A 25,113-nucleotide genomic window follows, 5' to 3' on the forward strand; every position below is an offset into this window, starting at 1 on the left:
GTGGCACCTTTGATAGCAGTGATTCACTCTCTATATATGTAAGGGTATGCGCCTTTTTGTGACAGTTTTTCCCACCTACCGATTTTAAATTCTTTGCTTGCCATCAGGATCTCAGCATTCGGAATGATAGCGGGTGGCAGGCAGAACTGCAGTCTGTAAGCTTTGTTGAGAACATTAGAGGAGGAGAATGACAAGAGAGAAGCCACAAATGTGTGTCATATTTGGTGTAAAATATAATGAAACAGCAAGAGACATTTTTACAGACCTTGATAGCTGATACGAAACAGTCCGCCCTTCTCTGTGTTACTACGGAAACGTATCAGCACTTGATTGGATGTGCTACTGGGAGGTTCATTCGGCTCTCCGTCAGTGAACACACCGAGTTTCCTGGCTGTCTCCTGAGGACCGTCCCTAAAGGGAAAAAAAAATAAGAAAAAGACAGGAGGTCAACAATGCCTTGAAATGTAACAATACACTGGAGAAAAGTAATGATAAATAAAGATGGCACATTTCTGTTGACATCCGCTGCTCAGATGTTTGACCCAATTTGAAACCATAAAGCACCTCAAGGCGCTTCATATGCAGATTTGATAACATGATAAAAATGACAAAACAAAGCCACATCATCTAATAGCTTATACGAGAAGATACTAATCACGCTGCTCTCTCTTCATCAGATTCAACGTTTTTTTTTACAGAATTTCTTCTGTGGGTGATTATGTTGTAGTGAGGGGGGAAAAAAAATACAGATACGCATGGAATGACAGGTCTGGGTAGGGCTCTTCCTGCTAACTGCCATCCAATGGGAATGTCTCTGAAGCTGCGTCCCAGCCTTGGCAGTCCCCTGGCTCGGGCATGGCCGATTAAGCCAGCTCCCAGATTCCTGCCACAACCATTCAGCTTAAAAACCATCTGTCTTTGGCTGTCAGACTGGGCATGGGAGATTACAAGCAGCTCTGGAAACGGCTGGCTTGGGACTGCTGCCTGACAGCACTCTGGCCAAGCCGCCATTACGGGGCCCATTTCCTTGGCTCAGTAGTTCAGTGGATAGATACACAGCGGCGGTAACTGGAAACTGGGGAACATGATAGTCTCCATCTTGGCGCTGCGTGAGCTTGTTGGTGAAGATCAACACAGCGGGGGCTTTTTACGAAAGAGCCACAATATGATAGAAAGTAGACATGCTGGCTCATTTCAGCCTCGGTCAATAGACTCTACAGAAGAAAAAAGTCTTTGCTCAGATGTCTATAAGCAGCCAAATCTGTCACACATAGATGTCAACGTATACCATGCAGACTATTTATGTTGTCTATACATTGCCAAGTTAGCTGGCAACCAGATCTTCCGACTCACGGAGAGCTTGGACCTTTGGTGCTTGTCACAGGGAAAGAGGATCAACTGGAAACCAGCAGGCTGGCAAAATCCTGCCTTTGGTGGCACATACAGTATCAGAAGGATCAAACATACATGATGGAGGTGACGAGAAGAAGTTTTACACCTTGATATCTAATCAGAAAAAATATCCTAATCTAATCCTAAAAAAAAGAAAAAAAGAAACATAAACCACTAAAAGAAGCTGAACATTTTTTAACCAGCCTCACTGTTTTTTTTCGTTTTTTTTCAGGGAGTCAGGGAAGCAAAGAAAAAACGATGCAAAAACAACCACACACGAGTCATAGGAAGGTTGTTTTTTTTTTCTTTTGCCACTCTATGGATGAGAGAGATAAAGGAAAAAAAAAGTGGTGTGAGGCAGCATGATCAACAAGCAATCATTAAAAGAGGACTGTGAATAAAAAGAAAGGAGCGGCAAGGTAGGAGAATAACGAACGTTTTGAAAGAAACACAACAAAAGGAGTAAAGAAGAAAAGCTGGAGGCAGAACAGAGTTCAATGAGATGGCCTCACAATTTTGAGACACCGTTTTTTTTTTTTTTAAGTTTAACAACAAATTAAAAATTTAGAGTACAAAAAAAACAAAAACAAATACTTGATTTTTTTGAAAGCTCTATGCATCAAACGGTTATAGAAGTGGTTTTCTTACCATACAGTTATGAAGTCGTGTGGCCCGTGAACCTGAAGCAGGGTGAAGTTGAGTTTGATGCCAAAGCCGGGAGCCACCGTGATCAGCCAGGAGCAGTCAGCAGAGCTCGGATAGTCCTCTGGGTAACCAGGGGAGAAAATGGTCCCATTGTCTGATGTGATGTTCCCACCACACGGCACTGAGGGACGAAGGAGGAAGGCAGAAAGAGAGTATTACATATCAGGGGGCCAGGAATACAACAGGAGAGATCTATAATTCAGCTTCAATTGGTGGAAAAAGGGGATTTTTCATCCCCCCCCTTCTTCTTCTGCTTTCCTTCTAAGTGTCTCTCTCTCCGTTCCTTCACTCTTCCTCTAGTTCCCAGGCGCTTGTCTGAGCTAAAGATTAGCCAGTAAAGCCTGTTAGCAAGTGGGGACTTGGTTGGAGTGTTTTGCTAAGATAAGGCCTCAACCCTTTCCCACTGGGGTTCAAGAGAGAGAGAGAGAGAGAGAGGAGATGAGGCAAGGGGTTGTACTGTATGTGTATAAGGAATGGATAAGCATGTCTGTGTAAACGTGTCTGTTTAAGTAAAAAGAAACAGCATATCAGTCAGAGCTGTAAATCCACACAACCCTGATGGTGATGTCTTTGATGTTACAGATACACTCAAACACGCACACGTGTCAAACAAGCACCCAAACTCCAATCATCAAGGATGCTAATTATAACTATTTATCAGACTCTAACAGGTTCTAAGCTTTTTTCTTCCCCGTTGAGAAAACCCCATATTTACAGTGGACAAGCAGGGGAAATGAAGGAGCAGTACAGTAGCGCAGGGATTTCATGTAACCACAGACATGGTCTTCAACTTCATTACACATCCGTGGGTTTACAATCATTCCCAAAAGACGGTGTTCATGTTTTACCCCTCTGTTTCTGTCATGGGTCACGCAAGTATTCATGTCATACAGCTGTTTTCGCCCTGTGGAGGAGAGACCACTCTGCCTCTGGCTCGACTGGTAAATGAGCTATTGATCAGACTGATTGATTCAACCCTGCACGCCCTCTGGAGTTACACTTTTGGCTCACACGCGTCGACCGGCAGGTTACTTAAACCTTATTCATAAAAATAAAAAAAGAAAAAAAAAGAAAAGGTGGACTGTTGCTTGAAAGGATTTGTGAGGGACAAGAGAACGAGAGGCAGTGTTGCAACTGTTATCAAACACAAACAAGTGGAGGACAAAATGCTGAATGTAAGTGTGGCAAATGGATAATAAGGGAGAAGAAAGGAGGAAGATGACGAGTTAGCCAAGGTTAAGTGAAGAGACAAGCAGAAACTAAACACAGAGTAAGGATTTCTTAGACACATACTTGTGATGAAAATGCCAAGGAAAGGCAGTGAAATAAAGATGAGGTGTTACAATCAATGTACCCGTGTGTCTCATTCACTTCAAATGGAATCAACTGACACACTGCAGTGACTCAGGGACAGGTTGCACTGAGTTATAGTACATCATGAATAAAAAAGCTACTATGTATTAGCATAGATGAGAGTTGCTATGAATATCAATGTATTGACTATGCTTGCTAAAGCACTGATGTGTGTGTGTTTTTTTTGGCATGCATGTCAATACAATCAATATACCATTTAAATGTTTGGCTCCACTGGCCCTCCTAAGGCGTTTTAACGGAAACTGGGCTACTGACCCAGCCAAATATGAAATGGCAATAAGTCTGTTGAGCAATTTTGTGTGTGTGTGTGTGTGTGTGTGTGTGTGTGTGTGTGTGTGTGTGTGTGTGTGTGTGTGTGTGTGTGTGTCAGATGTGAATTCAAGTGGAATAATCCCATTAAGATAAATGTATTCATTTTATAACGGACTATATCACTTGCAGCTCCTTACTGGCAGGTCCTCCTACATGTTTTTTTAAACCCCTACAGATGATCTAAAACGCAGCAGAGCAACAGGTCTTCAACCTACCCCCCAAAAAAACACTTGTCCCTCACAGAAAACTAAAAACTCTGCTGCCCGCTGACAAAACGAAGCGAATGAAATGGCTCCACTTTCCCTAAACTCTCTCGTCCAGGTCTACACCTAAGTCATCTTGGTCTACACTCCCACCAACCCGCTACACTCTGCCAATGAAAGGCCTGATCCAACCTGCACAACGGGGCCCCAAGTCTGGAACGACACACTCCAACTCTGTCGCCCCCCGGTGGTGGAACTACCAAACTCCTTATGCTCTTCAGAGTCCCTTTGTACCTTTACGAGAACGCTAAAGACCCCACTCTTTCATGAACACTTACGCAATTAATGATATCGGTGACAATGGCGGTTTTGTTCGCCGATGCTGATATTTAAGGGTTTTTTGTTCCTGATTGTGTACTGCCTGTCATCACCTGCGTCTAATCAAACATACGTTGTTTGTTTGTATTTCGTGATGTTGTTTCCTCCTTGCTCATGCACAAACACTTAATAATGGCTCAGTACTTGTTACAAACATACAATAAACTACATGGATATCATTAGTAACTATGAAAGGAGTTCATTTGCAGAAATAGAGGAAAAAAAAACATTCTTAAACTGATAAATCAACATCAGTTTGAGAGATATTCTCTTGAGTACACTTGAAAGAAAAAGTATTACAAAGAGGATAAAATATTGAGATTTCTCATCAAAACAAATCAGTTTGACTAAGGCTCCCTGGAGTGCACAAAAAAAACAAAAAAACAACATGATTTAAGAAAATATTGTGCCTTTTCAAATGAACCCGTCCTTTGCATTTGCATTGCTTTCAAATGTTTCGGAATGAAAAGTAGCAGTTCATAGGGCGGGAGAAGATATTGTTACACAGGCATTTGTATAACAAATGTTATGATTCATATTATCACTTTCTATTGTTTTGATATATGAAGGTACCGTTTTGGAACTGCCTTAGTTAATATAAAAAATAAAAAAAACACACCACATGGGACTAGGAGAGGCTACTGCACATCATCAGACACAAACACAGGTCTGAGTTCCTCGTATAATAACATTTCATCCTTAAACCTGAAGTGAATATTGAAAGGCCTTCGACAAAGAACATGGCTTTGAGAGAATAAACTATTTCCTGCTCTCTCTACCTTTCTCCTCTGTAGCTCTTGTCTCTCAATTGCAAAGTTCCCCTGTCACGACCATCACCTCCCTCTGTAATTGTGCCTGCTTCATTGAATAATCGGCAGCCAGCGGGTGAGGATTTAGGTCAAGGACAAGAGAGAAAAAAAAGAGCACCCATTACTTTTCTTTTCAATCTAGCTCCTCTATTATTTGTCTCCATTTCTCTTCAGCAGTGTATGGATTTTCATTGAATAATACTTTGCCTCATTAATGAGGGATGATAATTCAGTTTAATAGCATTATTCATAATAGATTATCATTATCTTCACAGTCTCACATCACACTAACGATCTAATGGCTCAATATGTTCTAATCTGTGAGTTATCATGTTATTACTTATTGCAGACCACTTGTTTCAAAGTCTATTGTTTGGTTAACATAGGATTTCGATTTGCATGTTACCTCAACGTTGATGAGATCCATATCCAAGAACTCACCTTCACAGCGAGGGAAAGGGTGATCCCAATTGCGGGTTGTTCCGTGCTCACAGGTGAGGATGGAATGTCCCACGAGCTGGTACCCGGGAAGACACTCAAAGGAAATAGACTGACCCACGTTGAAGCCGGCACCCACCACCACTCCATATCGGAAAGGCTCTGGATCGAGGCACTCCTGGAGCTCATAAGCTGAGGAAGAGAACGTCACATCCATCAGCCTTTTCAAAGTGTAGTCTGCACTCAAGTTGTCCTCAAGCTCGACTTTTTTTTTGGAAATGTACGAACGTTGAGAAAGTTATACTGGAGGAATCTTTATTTTTTTTTTGTTTCCATCATTAGCTCCCCCTGGTGCATCTTTCTGTTGTTCTTCCTCTCGTGCCTCAACCTCCCACTCATTCCTCCACCCCCTGTTTTTTTTTTCCTTTCTTGCTTTCTTTCCAGACAGGAGTTGTCAGAGGAAAGAAAAAGCCAGGGGCAGGTTTGACTTTTGCCGGAGGAGCATGATGCAGTCATCAAGAGCAGCGCGGGTAAATAATTCCTCATTTTCCCCCACCCCTCATAGGACACAAGAGCAAAGCAGGCAGTGAGCCTTGAAGAGCCAGGATACTAATATACAGCTAAAGAAATTGATATCTGGATCACAGCTTCCCTTTGTAGGAGATAACTCTGAAATAGAAGGGGTATATGCAAATATAATGCTTGATTTAAATGCTAATATACACATAATTATGGAAATGCACAGTGCTACCTTTCGATTTGCCGGCTCGTTTGGTGAATCACAAAACATAAACTGTGCGCCTCTTGCAGTTGCAGACAAGGACAATTTAGTCCTTGCGGCCGTGCTGATATGTAGTGAAGCCTTTTATTGGCAAAAAAAGTGAAGACATCTTTAAGAGATCAACAGTTTTATATACAGCCATTTATAGATCTTGGGAATTTACTGCTCCTGTGGGCTGATGATTGTCGTGTTTAGTTTGACAGATAATCTGTTTTTACTGACGAATCAGTACTGCGAAAGCTTTTCAAGAAAATGTCTCACACTGAAGTAACATTAACAGAGCGCAGGAACGTTTTTTTAACAGGTTGTAACAAGACGTAATTCCCCGAACGCTCATAGATATTGTTTCTCTGGGAAGACAAATCAATGATTAAAACAGTTTAACTTGTGCCCTTCAACGTATCAGGTGCTTTGAAGCAGCCAAAAAGTTCGAGACACGCTGCTGTTATTTCTTGTTTAATCAGGCTTTGCAGAAGAAAGTAACTTGGAATAATGATACTGGCATTGTGCTGCAATAAGGAAAAATTTAGTCCCGGTGATTACGCACATTATTATAAATATATTAACCAAGTCTATTTTTGTCCCAGACAGTCCTGAGGCTGATCATTATTTCATGCTCCAATCTTCTGCATCTTTTACAAGGAGCGGAAAGAGCTGTAACTTCCTTACCCTGGTACTCGAATCTGAACCCCGGTTTGTTCTGCGAGTGGTCGCTGTGGAAATATATGGTGGTCTCGTGGGAAGTGGTGAGAAGGGACGAGGGAATTTCCTGGCCGCTAAATCGGCCAATAACGGCGCTCGTATCAAGGGGCCCGTTGCGAATCTCAAGGAAATCGTGGTTGGCCTCGGTGGAGAAGTTAAGGAACTGCATGTGGGCTCCTGGGAAATAAAGAAGAAGGAATGTTGAGAAAAGCGTAGCAGGAGATTGCAAAATAATTACCATCCTCGCCCATAATCAGGCTCTAAAAATCACAGACATCAGACTGTGTTTTTTTTTGTTTTGTTTTGTTTTTTTATGAAGACCTACAGAAAAATGATGTTCGCTAACACTTAAAGAAATGCAGTAAAGTAATACAAATGTTGTCAGTCCACACTTCAACCCTTCAGGATAATTACAGGATCTGAAGAGAGATATGCACACGTGGCATTCTCCAGATGCTCACCGTAACCAACTGGCAGGTAGATTCTCCAGGTGCAGTCGCTGTTGCTAGGGTAGTTGCCAGGGAAACCAGGACTGAGAATCATGCCCTCCATCTCCTCTCGGATTCCTCCACATTGAGCTAGCAGAGGGAAGACCGAGCATTTTTATCAGCATCTGCGAACAGGGATTCTCACAGATTGTCACCAAATGACGATGTTCAGCGCAATCCCAATGTTGTGAGGGAGTCTTGAAGCTGGAGCTCAAGATACAAATATTAAGTGCCTATAATGACCAACACCATCATTTAGGGCGTCAAACACATTTATTAGAAAATATCGACATCTGAGAAAGAAATCTAAACTCAATCCTCACAGAGTATTTAATAATCATAATCATGCATTTATTCTGAGGTGGATTGTTGCTTGGAGGCAATCGATCTTTAATTTTGTGTTTGATGTCTCTTTTCTCAACCAGTTCTATGCTGACACACATGCACTTTCACAAAAACCTGACCTCTATGGGAAAAAACAAAAACATCAAATGTAAAAATGATTATATAGTTGACATTGGAATACAGAGAGCCACTCTCCTATCGAATGGGAGAATTTATCTCACTTTTAAGAAACTCTGACGCTCTTTCTACTAGATGTCGAGGGGCCGGAGACTTCATCTTTTGCTGCTCCCCAACCCTCTCCTTTCATCCTAAACGTTTGATGGATAAATGCGTTTGTGTCTGTTATCCAGGACTAAGACTCAAAAGAGCCAGATAAAAGGTTAAAAAGAGTTTGAAAAAAAGAGAAAAGACAAACGGAGAAAAAGTGATGATCAGATCATAAAAGATTAAAGAGTGAAAGATCCTGACGCCAAAATTAAAGCGATGAAAGGATGCTGATATGAATCGTAAAAAAAAAAAAAAGGCTGACACAAGGGAGAAAAAAAAATCCCAGAGGTACAGCGAGGAGGAAGGCAAACTCTATAAAGATGGGACAAATATCAGGTAAAAGGCAGAGGAGGGAGAAACCACACTTTAGGGCCATGCAGGGCTCTGTACCGTCCTGCTAAATTAAGATTTCTTTGAAAGGTTAAATATTTTTCTGTACCAGCAAAAAACCCTGGATAATTAGTAAACTGCTAATGCCTGAGAAAAAAACACATCTGCCCTCAATTTCAACCAATCATGTTGTAGGATGGAACTAATAAGGCAACGGCAGGTTGTTTGTGGAGCATTAAAGGCAGACAGACTTGCGGTGCACATTAAAAAAAATATATAAATAATAGTTACAATGCAGTGGTTTGCAAGTTTATCGTTGAAAATAGAACAGATTCAACTTGTAATGACACAATCCTAAATAACCCCCCTATACTCTTAAACTTCTGAATAGTCTGCTTTTATGTGTGCTTGACCAGGCAAAGGATGTCCAGTCAAAAAATGGAAGAAGACAGAGAGATGTGTAAATGTGGAACAAGAGGCAGGACATGGTGAAGGAAGAAGATGTTTTTTTTTTTTTTTTACCAATGCAGAGAGGAGGTGGGTAGTTCCATCGTCTGACGGTCCCAGGCATACACGTAACGTGCGAGTTCCCCTAAACAGTACATCGATGTGTGCACACAAACAAAGAGAGAGAGAGAAAAAAACAAAACAAAGCAAGCGATCAATTAATTTATCCTCCCGCTGTCACTCATTGCTTGCTCCAATTATTTGAACCTGCTGCCTGTCTCCACATGACTTCATGTGAGGACTAAATGAGTCAATTCATCTGAAGTGACGGGAAATAATAGAGAGGGAGCAACTGGGGCACACTAAACTAATCCCTATTGATGTTACACAGTTAATGAAAGCAATGAAACGTCGTTCGAAAATCTCTGCAGTTTGGATTCATAACCTCAAACTCCATAACCGTCCAAAAGCGACCTCAAACAGTATGTGGACACCAAGAGAACATGACACGTGAAGACATGAGGATTGTCCTATTGTTGATCCTGTTAGTGATTTACGACTGCTACTGTAATATTAGAAGATGCCGTCAGATGTTTTCCATTCTTTTCCATTTAGCTCCTCTTCCTCAGTCTGGTGTCTGAGATCCATTTATCAGTGCCGACTGGAGGAGTGAAGAATGGGATGTAATGTGTTGCTTGTAAGAAACACATTCATAAAACTAAGCACCTTTAAAACATGAATAAGTGGGGGTTTTTTTCTCAGTTTGAACGGTGTGACTGATGTCACTTATGTTTAGTGCCTGTTTATAACTAATACACACTTTAGATTTACAGTTCTTATAGAAATATTTTTTTTCAATAACTCTAATTCTGCAAATACTCGTAGGACAGTGATAATACACATTTAGCATACCATAGCGCACATCGCATGTAATTAAAGACATAATGATGACACATGATTTAGGACAGCAAAAGATATCATGATCACTATAATGTTATTTGACTTTGCTTTTTACAGCAAGATTAAACTGAAAAAAGAAAAAAACCTTAATACCTTAATATTTTTTTGTTAAAAAGTTCTGTTTCTCATAAAAGATTCAAAAGTCTCAAGGATGCTTTCTTTAACAATTTCAAAATGTGATGCAGATCCAATCTGAAAGATTGAGGGTTGGATCGCCACACATAATAATTTACTAGTGAGAACAGTGAGCAGGGGCCAGTGGGAACACTTCTTCCAGAATGACCTGTGTGATATGCAGAGGAGAGGGATCTTTATAAAATATTTGGTCTAAACCACTGTACTGCATCCTGCATGTCCAAAGTTGCACAATCCATCCTCAGAACAGCCCTGATGCACTGAGGGATATGCATACACGGTCAAAATGGGACAATGTGCGTCACCAGAAGGTTAGAGCGCCATATCATACACTTAACAGGCAACAGGCGGAGAAAAGCTATCTTGTCTTTTGGCTTCACCATTGAGCAGCTTTGAAGAAAAACCTTCATGCATCAATGTGGTTTCATGTTTTATTCTTTTGACTGAATCATACCTGAGGCTGGGAGATATTACCTGTAGAGTATATCCAGGTTCACACTGAAAAGACACCACATTATTCATCTGAAGACGCTCCCCAACCTTGATGCCATTCATTGGAACCACGGGCTCTGGACAGTTGGTAAGCGACACAGCTGGGAAGATCAAACAAAGAAGGACGGACAATCACAAGGAGAGGAAAAACAAACAATTAAAGAGAACTTGATCATCGAAGCGTACAGTTACAAAGGATCAAAAATAATAGCAAGCTATAACACTAAATGTGTCCATAACATTGCAGGAGACACATCTGTTTCGAGGGAGACAGCTTGGTGGGATAAAACTGTACTAAGGGTGTACTTTACCTCAAGTGGAATGAACCATTTTTCACTTACTTTTGTATTCCAGCCTGAATCCAGCTGCAGACACGCTAATGTCAGAGAAAAAGTGAAGGTAGAGCTGGTTGGAGGTGCTGTTGAGAAGAGCCGGGACCGTGGTGCCTTTAGGAGAAGATTAATAGTGGAATTTAGCCAAGTTATCTTCTGCATAGAGCGACCATAACTAAACTGTACAAGCTGCGGGCAAAAAGCTTGAAAAGGTGGTTCGTTTAACATTTCCCAACTTGAGAGTGCGATTTATTTGTGTTTGTTTGAGCGTGAATACAGCATGGCTGCGCGCATGAACGATTGTTTGTCAGGCTGTTTGAGGAGGCAGATGTATCGTAGTCTGACCTACTCACTTCACAAAACAGTGGAACGTTATCAGCTATAATTAAACAAAAAATACAAAAGCCTGTCTAAATGGTGGGGGGAAAAGATCACAGAATAAAAAAAGACAAATGTTCCACAGACACTGTGTGACCTAAAATGAGTCGATTAGTGGCTCAGATTGGTAAGTCTGGCATTTCTCTTTCATCGCTTTACTTTAGGGTGCATGTAACATTTACTCTTGGTCTTGTTCCAAGCACAAACAAAAGCAGAATTCCCTGTTGCTGTATTGAGGGGAGTACCACAGCTACTGTAAACACATGTTCCCTTTAACTCCACACAGCAAAGGCTAACCTTTGTAGAGCTGTATCAAGACTTTTGCCAGCCGAAGCTCAGACACATTGGAATTTTGAAGCTATCCCATGACTATTCTCGCAGCCTTTATAGACTGAATGTCTGCGCGGTTACATACTGCCTTGCGAAGACTTTCGGGGACTATTGGTTTTGCACTGACAGGAAGTTGTTGTAAAAAAAAACTACCTGTTCCACGAACCTTTAAGAGGCTTTAATAAACATTGGAACCATGATAATAAGGAATAAAAACAAACCCAACATACATGCACATTTAAAAATACCTGAGAAGCTGCCAAGCATGGTGTCAGTGTTGTCCCCTCCATCAAAAACCTCCAGCGAGTCCCAGTTCTGCTCGGTGACAAAGCTGATTACCTGGATCTGAGAGAGGAAGGAGCATTAATGTCAGTGAGAGAAAAAAAAAAAAAAAAAAAGAGAGGATGGGATTTAGGAAGCATAGCCACAGTAGAGGGCAGAAGTGTGAACGTGACGAGAAATCAAAAATTAAGTTGAAGGGGGAAGGATTAAAACGAGTGAGAAAAGGCGCTATAAATGGTTCATAAAAAAAGGGGGACATGGATGAAGTAAAAAGGATGACGATTGGACGAGTCACAACTTAAGAGAAAGCTGTGTCAGCCCCTGACACAATGAGCTGCATCTCAAAAAAATCACATGAAAGCCATCCTTAGCATGACAGAGTTCTGTGTCATGCACCAAACACAAACATCTGTTCTGCAGAGTACCTTAAAAGCTCCTATCCTCTTTTTCTTATAATCTTAGAAGTACACATGACAGAGCCACGAAAGACTTCAGAATCCTCACATAAGAACAGAGCAATAATCATTGTGCAATTGTTTAATTCTTTGCTTTTTTTAAACCTCTGCTTGAAAGCAGCGTTCAAGTGGTCCATACCGGATTTGAAATTGAGAAAACCGTATGACAGCTGCAGAGAATGTTGGAAATTCTTCAAAGAAAGGCAGAGCGAGACGTTTGCTTGCTCGACTTCGTCTGACAGCAGTTGGCCACATTAAACAAAAAAAAAAAGATCCCACATACTGGGGAGAAAAGCTTTGTTGAAGCCTACATGACGGGGTTTAAAAAACTTTTTTGCAGTTGAATGCCAACCACAGGAAGTGGTAAGCTTATGGTGAATATTTAAATTTCCAGTTCACTTTCAAACCAAAGTAAAGGTATAAAAGGAGCAACACTGCGCTGTACGTTTACTTTTTTTTCCAGTCGCTGCAAGCCTTCCTTTCTGTTCCCTGTTACTTCAATTCCTCGGCCCGTTCTTCTGCCTCTGATGGTTATAGATCGGATACAAGCCTATTAAGGGGCCGGTAGGGGCTTTGGTGCATCGAGGGAAGACAACGCAGATCACAGATTGATCTTTCATTAGGGGGCCACGGCAAATGTGCCGGCAAGGCACCTCACTCCTTTAAGTTCTGTGCTGGATCGTGACACTCCAATCTAATGCGTCTCTGCTAGCTGGTACCGAAGGAGCGACATAAATAAAGATGGATTGCAAGGAGACGAGGAAGACGGTGAAAAAGACAAGAGGTGGAGATGAAACAGAAGGAAGAATTCAGCCTGGGTGTGCAGCTGTTGCCCAAAGAAAACAACATTTCATTTCTTGACTTTTCTGTTGCCACTTGAGTATGTATTTCCAGTGTCCTGCTGCTGTTTGCCTTTCAGATGGTATGCACACTGTCAGCTCTCCGTTCTTATTCTCGATCTATCTCACCTCCAAACTTCTGTGATGGTGGTGCAGCATGCTAAGTGCGCCTGTGGGCCACCTTGTGTATTTGACCTGCAAGGACAGTCAGCTAAGGTAGAGGAGCTAATAGATGAGGGACGCCACTGAGGTCATTAGCCACAGAGGCTGGAGCATAAGCCGAAAAACTTTCTGCCAGACAGATCCACCGGGACCGTGCTTCGGCTCCTGGTGGAATTCCATCAAACATGCGTCAAAGAATAAGAATATGCAAACTGAATTAACTCCCTGAAAGGAAAGGAAAGTCATTGAAGAGGCAATCCCATACACATTTATTTCAGGTTGTGCCCCTTTAACTTTCTGGTATAGTGATCAGCCAAATTGAATTCTCGAGCTGAGTAAAATCTTTAGACTCTTTAATCAGCTCTTCTGTGCCCTGAGAAATGTGAATTCCTTATGCATGATACGGTGGGCAGCTCAGACTGTTAATTTGTCTTTAAGCTGAAAAGCCCACAGGAACTTGTTTTGAAGAAAACATGCTAAAGGTGATCGACTTAGTTAATTGCTCAAACTGGCCTACGATTTGAATCAACAGTAACATGAGCATTACAAAAGATGTTATACTTCACTGTTTTTAAGTCGATAAAACTAGACAGAAGAAATTAAAGGCAGGGTTGGTAATTTTGAAAATTAGCACGTAGCATTCCTTCTGTGCTTCATCTACACCCACCCCCTCCCCTCTCTGTGCGCTAAAAAGCCACGCCCCTCACTCACAAGCGGACCTCCGTGCATCGCTTGCATCGGGACTGTTTCAGTCCAACGAGGAGGGACAGGGAGACATGCTTGATTCTTAAAGTTGGTACCTCGGGGTCGACATTGGTCGAATTTTCTCGACGCGGATTTCTTTGTTCCTTTTTTTCAAAACACATGAATTATGAATTTCTAAAAACCATTTCAACCAAAAATCATAAAAAAAGTGAATAAAATGAGCAAGCCTGCCTTTAAATAATGAGTCAAAGTCATTTTGATCAAAATGATCTGTCATTTAAACTGTGATTAACGTATTTTCATTATCATATGCATCAATTAAAGGTCCAATATATAAGACATCTACTTAATGAAATCTTAAAATGACCTCACTGTCTCATCGGACATTAAAGTAAGGTGCTATGTTGAAGTGCGGACTTCTATGTCCACAATGCAGCAGCCAGTGTATGTCCTCTCTGACGAGTGAAGTAGGCGGTTTTCAGGCACTCCCACATGCTCCGTTTGCCAGGCAACATTAAGCCTCGACATTTTTTCAAATAAGCTTGAGAACGTATAAATGTGGTAAAACTAGGATCAATATTGGAGATGCTTTTGAGAAACTGGAGAAAGGTAAGACCACAGAGAGCTGTTATAAACTGATGCAGAGCTGGTTTAATACTGGAGCTACAGCGTGGGCGACATAGGAACCAGCATAACGTCGAATCGGGGGAGGAGGGTCAGGTGGAGACAGCATTCCCCAAACTTTTGAATTTGAACTGAAGTACTTATTTTAAACACGAGTTAAAGAGAGTTACACATTGCTCCTTTCCATACATGATCATTATTAAAACTATGTGTAGAAACCTGTAAACAAAATGTCCCTTACGTAAACTCATATTTCTTGTATTTCTTTAATCACAACAGTTATTAGACTTTATACCTGTCAGCTTAACATGTTATAGGTCTTGGCTTGGATTTGGAATGGGATAGGATTTATAGGTACTCGTGTTTTTTTCCAAAGTTGAATGTGTTCATCACATGTTTGACGCTTGCTATTCTTTTAATGGTTTTATGGTAGGCCTACTTGTAGCACTTTGAGATTTTCTTTTAAATTTCAGGTGCGCTACAAATAAAATGTATTATTATTATTATTATTATTATTATTATTATTATTATTATTATCATTAAACCCCAATCGGAACTTTGATGTGAGGTAAAGAAAATCTGTTGAACAAACCTGGATTCCTGAACCCTCAGGAACAGTGATCTTCCAGACACAGTTGAGGCTGTTGAGGTACGGCTCAGGGAAGCCAGGGGATAAGATGGTGCCGGTTCGATGGGTCACATTGCCTCCACATGGAACTACAGGGAATAAAATGCAGAGTATAAGAGCACGTTCATGTTGGCAATCCATCAAATATATCATGGTTAGAAAACAGAGGGTAAGAACAGGGATGCGGACACGAGTCTCCATACATTTACACGCTGAAATAGCGTCAACATTTAAAGATCAATCTTCTTCCTTCATCTATTTCCATGAAATATAGCCTCGATTCAGCTTGTGACATTTAAAAAAGACGCGTAAATACTGTTTTTATTGAAGTATTTTAATATATTAAAGACCATCTACTTTCTCGGACTAAATTTATTTCAACCAGTTTATCACAACTGGAAAGAAAATGAACAATATAATTACACACAAAGTCTGCTCTATCCAGCACACACACACATACGCTCAGAATACTCTTTGTACACCGTCTTCCCAGCTTGTTCTGCACATCTGTTGACACCAGAGAGGCACCTGCTCCAGCTGTATGGAGTGAGTTTGAGAGTGCCTGTTTGTTTATACATGTCCATATGAGCGTGTGTATGCCTGTGTGTATTTGTGACCCTCTGAAGTGCTTGCCACCTGTGTGCTTTTGTGTCTGAATCTCGCCGTAATGCGACAGGCGATGGCTGGCAGCACACATCTGTGTCGTAGTAACCACAGCTTGACTCGTCAGGTATCAAGTGTGAGAGACGCGGAGAGAGATAGAAGAGGCAGTGAAGCAAAAAAATAAATAAAAGTAATGAAAGAGAAAGAAACAGATATGTGTATCCGTGTCTGTGTTTGTGACTTGATTTGTTGTCAGTGTTTGAGTATTCATGCCCACCTATACAGCTGGGTATGGAGCTGTTCCACTGAGCCAGTGCGTTGGGAACAGTCAAGCATTCAATGGCGCCAGGTCCCTCCAGCATATATCCTGGACTGCACTCAAAGCGGATCACAGCGCCAACAGCAAAGTTGTTACCCATTCGTCGGCCATTGCGAGGCTCAGGGACAGAGCTGCACTGGGTGGCACTGGTCCGCGGCACAGCTTTGGAGAAGAACACATAATAATTACTGGTTGATTTTAAGTGATCATAACATTTCCAATAAAAACACATCAGGCTTTTCTGCTCTGTTCTTGATAAACACTGCTCCCCTCCTAAGAACTTAACCCCATGATGACTACAGTAGTCATTACAACAATAATCAAACTGTGTGTCTCAAACAGATGATACAAGATGGTTATCAACTTCTCTTAGCTTTATATTTCCTTCAGCTAACTTACAATAAAATATAAATATATATATATATAATTTATTGATTCAACTTCTGCAGAGTTTCTATTGCCTTTGGTTATCTGAGGCAAATGTCATTTCTGGTACAGTGCATTATTTAAAGAAAAGAAGAAAAACATTCAAGAGAAAATTCCCACTTAGGGGAATAACAGCACGAAGTGGTTACAGCACAACCTTTTTCAATAGACTGCTATTCTTCCACTGTTTTAATTCGTCAGAGCACTCACACACACACACACAAACATATCACAGCTGAAACAGTTGCTGAAGGGGTGAATCCTTTCCAAATCACTCAGCAATCCATCTATTATGGAGGGGAACTGTGGCTGAGTCAGAACAGAGGGAATCCAAACACTTAAAAAAAAAAAAAAGCAGTAGGAATTAGTGCGTATGGCTGTGTGTTACACACTTACCCTGGTAGACCAGGTGGAATCCTTTGGAGCTGGATTGGCCCTTGGAGGTAAAGCGGATCAGAATTTGGTTGGAGGTTGCCAATGGCAAAGACTCACCTAAGATGGAAAAAGTTAAGACACAGTAAACACAGTGAAGTGCTGTTTATATTCGCGTGGGAACATACCACTTTCTCTCGCTCCCAAATTGCCATTTAACACCTACGCAGTTGAATAAAAATAATACATCCTACATCCGCTCAGGATAAAACAGCAGAAGCCATAACGTGTTATATTTAGGCAGAATCAGAATTAGAAATGTTTAATTAATCCCAGGGGGAAAGCAAACTTTGGAAGTTCGAGTGGTGATAAATTTGATAATAATTCATCGCTTCTGAAAGATGACTCACAGTGAGTCCGCCTAAAAATGTCTATTGATGCATCAGCATTAAAGAAGGTGGGACACGGTTAGTGTAGACTGGTTTGCGGTTCAGCTTAGGTCAGTGCAAGTCGAGGTTAGGCTGCGATAAAATGACCTTCTCTTAGCATAAAATACCATGCAAATAAAGCTTTATAGTGCATTAGGCAAATGCGTGCTGATATCAAAGTTTATCTCATTTCACATTAAACAGGATTAGGCTTGTCTCACTAATGGAAATTTAACTATTTTCTCCATTCATATTGTGACAAAATTGGAGTCATTCTGGTATCATTGAAGAGGACATATTATAGGCTCCCCCCACCCCGGTTTCTAACAATCCCTTTTGTCTATAATAAAACACCTGTGCTGTTTCTTGGTCAAAATATAAGATGAATCAAGCACCAGAGGAGGTTTGGGACCCTGTATAAACCAGCTTGTTCAGAACGCCCCATTTTGGTGTGTGTCTCTTTAAATACAATGATACATTTACCCAATCTTAATTTTTATTTATTTTTTTAACTGATGGTAATTTTCTTTGTTTAGTCCCAGCTGGACTATTGTAACTCTCCGTTCACATCCCCAAATTATCTGATTTTATCTCAAGATTCTGCAGCTGGTTGAAAATTGTGCAGCAACACTAGCTCTTTAAGCTCACAGCCGGCCTTGCCTTACTTCGTTGGCATCGTGTGAAATACAGAGTCAAATTCAAGGTTGGGTTCATCACCTGCAGTGTAAAGCTCTCAACAACCTAGCTCCTGCTTCTACTGTACAGGCAGGACTCTGAGGTCACCTGACCAAGGGCTTAGTGACCGTCCATCTGTCAAAATACACGGCCAAGGCCAAGGGTTGATGGAGCTTTTGTTTTTGTAGCCAGAAAGGTTTTGGAAAGAGCTTGTTTGTTTTGTAAGTGTTTGTTTAGTTTTTTTGATATTAACAAATAGGTTTAGAGCATAGTTGAATTCTGCTCTGTACATTAAGAAACATCGAATTATATTGGGGCTAAAACTGTGGGGCTACACGAGTGCCAAATGAAAAATCACTGTACAAATGAAAAAAAAACCCAGAAAGAGGATAATATGTCACAGCAATTACTTGTATGAGTGCTTGCAACACTTGTCAACACAAAGAGTAATTAAACACAAGAAAAACCCCATGACACATCTACTGTGGTGGAAAACCATTTGTTGACAGAACATGATACTAAGTGTGAGCATCTCTCTTTCTGATTCTTGTGTGTCTCTCTCAGTGGGCTGCTGACTGGCTCTCTGCAGTGGATCCCATTACTCTGTGTCTGCTTGCTGTCACACTGGAGAGGGAGGCAGACGTGCTTAACCTCAGAGGCAACATCTGCGTGTCTGCGAGAGAATGTGTCAGTGAATCTACCCTGAACATGTGTGTTTGCTCATGTTTTTGTGTGTGTATACTCCCGCACCTTCAAAGACAGTATTCTGAGATACCTCAAATGGCACAGTTTTTTGGCGCATCATCACTATGATTGTTCGAGTTCCACAGTGGGATTCCTGAGGCATGCTGGGTAGTTTATTAGAGGAAGGCCTCGCTGAGCGCTACCATGGTGACGGTGTTTAATAATTTGCTGTGCTGGGCAGGTATTCATCCAGACGGATTAAACATGTGTCAGCATGTAACTTATCAACCCTCTGGCCACTTTCCAGCTGCAAACTGCTTTGCCCTTAAAATGATCCTCTACGCTGCCATATGGAAGACTCACAAGGACAGATATGTCTTTGGCTGGAAGTCAATAGTAAAAAATCCATTGGCAGGAGTTGGTGTGTACTGGTTTAGATAACAGCAGAAATAGAGAAAATGCCAGAGATTAACTAAAGCTCAAGCTGTTACCACAACTCAAACAGGTTTTGAGTCAAAAAGTAAGGTAGGTCACGCAATTTACATGAAATGTGCAGCTACAAGCAAACTAAAGAGCGCTACCATTAGCATGCTAACACGACAAATCAGCTCGAGTTGTTTTGCTTTCATGCAGGTGCTCAAGGGTGACACCTACTGTTTCAAACAGTCCCACATTCAACCTTTAAGTTCACTTTTATCGCAGCATATTGCCTTGTGTTTTGACAACTGCGATTTCCCGTGCTCGACAAATAACATCCTACATCATCGACTTCTGAAATACTTATGACCTAACACTTCATTTACTGCCCATAACATTTAGACTGCATTGGTGGGTGGCTAGCTTTAAATGCTAGCGGTTGTGTATGGTGGTCGATGTGTAAGCTTCAGTGATCTGTACGGTTAAAGTAGGTACACAATTCTGGTGATGCCTACTTCATGCTAGTTATGGCTGTGCACGCTCGTTCCTGAGCTTCTCTGTCCAAGCAGGCTAAAAGTCTCTCTTCCTTTGCCAACGTGTGTCTGCTCAGCTGTGCCATGCCTGGTTAGAGAGCCCTGTGAACTTGCTGCCAGGAGTCTACAGTTAATATAGCATCCTGTTTATTGAGCTGTAAACTGGATTTTCTGAGGCTGCCCTGGACACAAACCAAAGTAATCATTTTGCTTTTGTCAAGCCACAGGGCTCAAGCAGGCTGGAATGGAGAGCTCCCCTATTCCACACACCTTTTCACTCCAACCTTCTTGAAAGGTTGAACGACCTTCGCTGTTCAAACGTGTTCCTTTTTGCAGTCCACCCATGCAGTTGTGGCATTTTATCGCACCTGTACATCAGCATTCTCACAATGCCGTTGCAGCACAAGTAATTAGATTTCCTCCCTTTCTCGCTTTTTGACCTTATAACAGTCATCCTTTTTGTTTGTCTCGGTTCCTCTAGCTTGGTTTCTGAATGCTGTACCGTCGCTGGGTATTTACACACCCAAACACAAACACACATCATTAAGGTCAGAGCAGTGGATTGGTTGAGATCAATACATGCTTCTAAAAAGCCTGGTTAAATGTTTGAATTTACCTCCAGCAATTTAAACATGCCGTCACTTTTCTTAATGAAAGGGAATAAGACGATCCCTGTGACATGTCCCTGGCTTACCTCTGGTATACCGGTGTTCATGTGTGTGAGTGCTCCGTTTGTCTTCATAACTATCTGTGCTTATATCCTGAGAGTTGATATATTTGTTTGTGCGACACGACCTCAGGTGTATGTGCATGCAATTCTTTTTCAGCAAGTCTGCTGATGCGATGAATCTTTATGGTATTGTTGTCATTGCTGAACAATTTTACAGCTCGCCCGAGCCCACCTGCAGCCCCAGCAGCTCTACCTGTTGTCAGCAATTTGTCTCTGAGTCTAACTGGATTCTTGAAGGGGACAGGACGAAGACGACATTTTGTTTAGTTTCCTCTTCTGTGAAGAAATAGCTCTGAGATCAAATAGTCAAATCCCACAGGCAAAGCCTTGCCTTTCTGATCTTCAATCTAACAATACACACAGACACACACATATATATATATATATGTATATATATATATTTTATTATTATTTATTTTGAAAGCTGAATCATACCAAATAGCAGTTATCTTAAAACTGTCAGAGCACACATGCATGTGAGTGTGTGTTTGCTTATGTACCTGTGTGAGCTCCAGAGAGGGAGCTGAGGACACGGGAGTGCTGCGTCGCCCCGTCATAGACCTCCACAATGTCATTCAGAGCTGTCTGGAAGAAGGCGAATTGACTGAAGACGACTAGAAAACACAGACAGGAGACAAAAAAAACAAACAAACAAAAAAAAACAACCATCAGTGGAAACTCAAATTAGCAAAAGATTTTCACTGCATCACAAAAAAACCTGAAAGCCTTAATACCCATCTGGTACTTTGTCGTATCCAGATAAAATACTATGAAAAGCTATTTTACAGTCTTCTATCAAGCGAGGAGAATAATACTGCACATTATGACAAAAAAAAAAAACAACCTAAAACTGACATTACACAACTAGATCAGCAATCCTGCCTGAGCTAGATGGCGTGTCACGAGATGAAAGGCTCAGCCAATGACAGCCAATCTGTTGCACATTGTGAAGCCTAAGCTCCACTACTTCGCTTTCATCCATTCAAACAGTCCTTTAACTAATTTTGCATATGACATTTTTAGCCCCCTCACATCTAATTTATGTCTATATATCGCTGTTTCCATTTGTGGGGGGACACTGCAGGTTAAAGTAGGATGAAAAAGGGAAGACGACGAGTCCTGTGGCGGTGCTGATCTTGTTCTTCAATACATCACAAAGTGAGTTTCTGTCTGCATCTGTACATCCTCCGCACTCTGACTCTGACAAGAGGGACCGGTGGGAGCAGTGACACCCATCCTGTCCTCTGCATTTGAGGAGAATAGTCCATTATAAGGAATAGTGCATCAGCATGATGGGATGCTTCAAGAACAGAGCTGAGAGCAATTTTGGCTTTGCACCACCAAGTGTGTTGTCCTTGGGCCTCACCACCATTTTCAAGGAATATGCAAATGTGGATTTTAATTATATCCCTTTGCACTCTTCTCTTTGGCTTCATTGAGAGGAATATGTTGCCGGCAGTGGCCACGAAAGGTTGCCCCCCTCCATTTCAGAACTCCAAATGGGCGTCATGACCTCACCATTCATAAGAACGGACTTGGAAGTACCCCAAAGCAAAACACATGCCAGCCATTACCGTTTGGTGTACTTTAACAATGATGGGACTGAGCTGTCCCTCAGAGAGGCACAAAGCTGATAAGTCATTAAAAAGCCAGAGGGAAGAGAAAAGGAAGAAGAAGATTGGGGAAAAAATGGAAATAAAGACAGAAAAGTAAAGCAGTCAGACATCAAGGGCAGCTAAGTGAAAAAAAAAAAAAGTTTGCTTCTGTTTCTACGTTTGTTGTCTGAGCTGTGTCTCACTTCTGCATTATTTTGCTTTAGGAATTATTCGCTGCTCCTACAGCATCAGATCACATACCAGAAGCGAGCTATGACCTTTAAGATTGAAATGCCAAAAAAGCTGTGAAAATGCGGGAACTCTGGATGTTCCAGACACCAATTATTTTTTTTGCAGTGTGTGTGTGTGTGGGTATATGAGACAGGCAAATTGCTAGCCTGATGTGGAAGATAGTGAATCAATTACTCCACTGAAGTAACATGAAAATCTGGCGTGGCAATGAGACAGATGGATATGGGAACCGTAGTTCAGTTTTCTTTGAAACGTTGAAAAAATGTAAAAAACGTTTTCAGTACACATCTGACTAGAGCAGGCAAAGAACACAGTGTGTGCGGGAGCTTCTATAGGCTACCTGCTAACTTGTTTTCTCTTACACTAAGAATCTGTTTTCTAGCTTTAATTGTTTTTTTATTATCTTCAATGAGGCACTCATTTACATCTTTAAAATGTGTAGTGTCATAAAACATGACTTTCATTACACGATTTGATACATGCGACAATACTCAAATAAAACTATGCAATGTGGAGTTTCTTCGCTTACCGTAATCCTTGGGCACCACCACAGAGTACAGGCAGGTTCGTGAAGTGCTGTAGTTGCCAGGGTAACCAGGAGACAAGACGACTCCCTCCAGACCCGAGTACTGTCCACCACATGGAGCTAGGAAGAGACCAGAGAGATCAGAGAGTCAGACGGAGAAGACGTGTCCAAAGCCAGTACAGTAGTGAAGGATTCCATTTCTGCTCCACCTCCTGCTTTTCCCCTCCGTTCCATTACTCCTAAATGACTTTTCTTGTCAGATTGGGCTTTGGGCAGAAGATGTCTCAGATGTTTGCCACAGTGAAATTGCAATGTTTTCCAAGTGTCCCTCTGGGTTAGCCTGGGATAGAATGAGACCTGATTCGCCCTCCCTCCAAAACAGTGGAGTGTGTATGTGTGTGTGTGTGTGTGTGTGTGTGTGGTTGTTTTTCCCTTTCTTTCTTTTTTGTTTGTTTTTGCCTTTGAGAGGCCTATTTGTCTTTGCATGTATTCCACCTGACATCAAACTGAGGCTTCATGCTGGGAGAGCCAGACTTGGTAGTGTAGTGTTGGGGATCCTTTAGTTGCTTTAAGAGGAAGAGTCACAGCATGTGTTGGTCGTGCTGTGGAAATGTCAGAGAACAGGCAGCGTGACGCAGGTTTGGTCACAAGTGTGCCGAGCAGATGTGCAAAAAGAAATCTAGCTCTAGTCAGACTGCAGATAACATCAAAGCTGCACCCTCACATCGAGCAGCAATAGCCATAAACAACACAGCTCGACACGCGTACCTGTAGGCAGGCAATAGCTCAGTGCAAAAACCACACAATCAGAAATGTGTGTTTACATGAGATGAATCTATAAGCACTCATGTGGTTTGTGTTCCTAACAACCGTCTCCAGATGTCAGTGTTTACCAATGCAGATGGGTTTGGGCTTGTTCCAACTTGGCTTGCCATCTCCCCCCATGATGCAAGTGAGGGTTTGGTCTCCCTCTAGTGTGTAGCCACTGTCACAGTGGTAGGTGACAGTGGAGCCCAGCTTGAGGTCGGTGCCCACCCGTGTCCCATTGCGCACCACGCCTGGCTCGAAGCAGGACTCCCTGGGGTTCTCTGTGGAGAGAGGTAACGCAGCGGAAAATCAGCAACAGAGAGGAATGTGTGTTGATATTTCAGAAAAAAAAAGGAGGGAGATTTTTTTTTTTTTTTCATCAAGATGCAGCAGCGAGACTGGAAAAGGAAGCTTTTTTTTTTTGTTCAAGGTTGCTGACATTCTGAATTCTCTTCCTTCCTTCACTCATTCCCTTTCCCCTCCTTACTCTGTGCTTTCCTCTTCCAGTAAATATATCTCACTGACTGCCACTTTTCTCTCCAGCCCTTGACGGTGCCCTTTCATCTGTGGCTGCTGGAGGTATGTATGGCTGTGGAGACAGACAGGCACCTGATTGAGAGTGGCATCGCTCTGGCCCAAGGTCTGCTGACTGCACACAACAGCCTCTCACACAACACTTCACTGTGCACTCAACTAGAGAAGACAATGCACATACGCAAGCTCTCTCGAGTGAACGGGAACGCACACACACACACACACACACACACACACACACAGGCTGAATCTAAGAGCATATCAATCACCAGTCCTGAGGTCGTAAGAAAGATGTCTTGCTCAATCTACCATCACATTGTTCTTAGATGGGAAATGTGCATGTGTGAGGAGGCCTGTCAATTTGGCACACTTTCACACCCTCATGGCTAAAATAAACAGAGGAGAAATGCCCGACGCAATTTGATTCAATCTCACACACACACACACACACACACACGGCGCACTCTTGACTCAAACTTCAATATTTGATGACTTAACGCGCGCACTCAAAGGGGAGAGGAAGGTGGGTCAGATGTCTTTTCATTCGACAGGAAAACTTCAACTGACAAGTTTGAGCCTGACAAAATGCAAGAGCTTCGACTACCACATGATCAACAGGTTGAAAGCAGGCTCTCAATACGAGACACTGCGTCTCCAGCAAATCCTTATTGATAAAGTTTTGAAAATGTAAATATATAAAAAAAAAAGTCTTCTTTCACTTTTGCACTTCTTTGTCATGCTAATTGTGTTTTTAAAAAAAGCAGCGTGTGCTCAACTGCGTTTTTGTTTATTTCAAACTCTTTACAGGATCAAGATGTCGTCGTTTTTTTTCAAGGTTTTTGCTTTTTAACCACACGCTAATCAAATTAACTGTCAGAGATGTCATTTATACTGTCAAACTACTTTCTCCTATAAAACA

General features: G+C 41.7%; 1 protein-coding gene across 2 annotated transcripts in view; it reads right to left on the bottom strand.

The window, feature by feature from the left end:
• Positions 1-25,113, bottom strand: part of csmd2 (CUB and Sushi multiple domains 2) — a 226,631-nt gene that overhangs the window by 43,265 nt on the left and 158,253 nt on the right. For both annotated transcript variants that reach the window (XM_079368716.1, XM_079368717.1), the window contains 16 exons: positions 23,747-23,941; positions 22,857-22,973; positions 20,981-21,094; positions 17,038-17,133; positions 16,174-16,377; positions 15,258-15,382; positions 11,847-11,943; positions 10,900-11,004; positions 10,541-10,659; positions 9,047-9,116; positions 7,556-7,672; positions 7,062-7,271; positions 5,615-5,803; positions 2,041-2,218; positions 266-411; positions 80-160 (listed from right to left, as the gene is read on the bottom strand). In XM_079368716.1, coding sequence (XP_079224842.1) covers positions 80-160; positions 266-411; positions 2,041-2,218; positions 5,615-5,803; positions 7,062-7,271; positions 7,556-7,672; positions 9,047-9,116; positions 10,541-10,659; positions 10,900-11,004; positions 11,847-11,943; positions 15,258-15,382; positions 16,174-16,377; positions 17,038-17,133; positions 20,981-21,094; positions 22,857-22,973; positions 23,747-23,941 — 2,163 coding nt within the window. The remainder of the gene's footprint in view (positions 1-79; positions 161-265; positions 412-2,040; positions 2,219-5,614; positions 5,804-7,061; positions 7,272-7,555; positions 7,673-9,046; positions 9,117-10,540; positions 10,660-10,899; positions 11,005-11,846; positions 11,944-15,257; positions 15,383-16,173; positions 16,378-17,037; positions 17,134-20,980; positions 21,095-22,856; positions 22,974-23,746; positions 23,942-25,113) is intronic.

The sequence above is a fragment of the Symphodus melops genome, assembly GCF_947650265.1.
Source record: "Symphodus melops genome assembly, chromosome: 18".
NCBI lineage: Eukaryota > Metazoa > Chordata > Actinopteri > Labriformes > Labridae > Symphodus > Symphodus melops.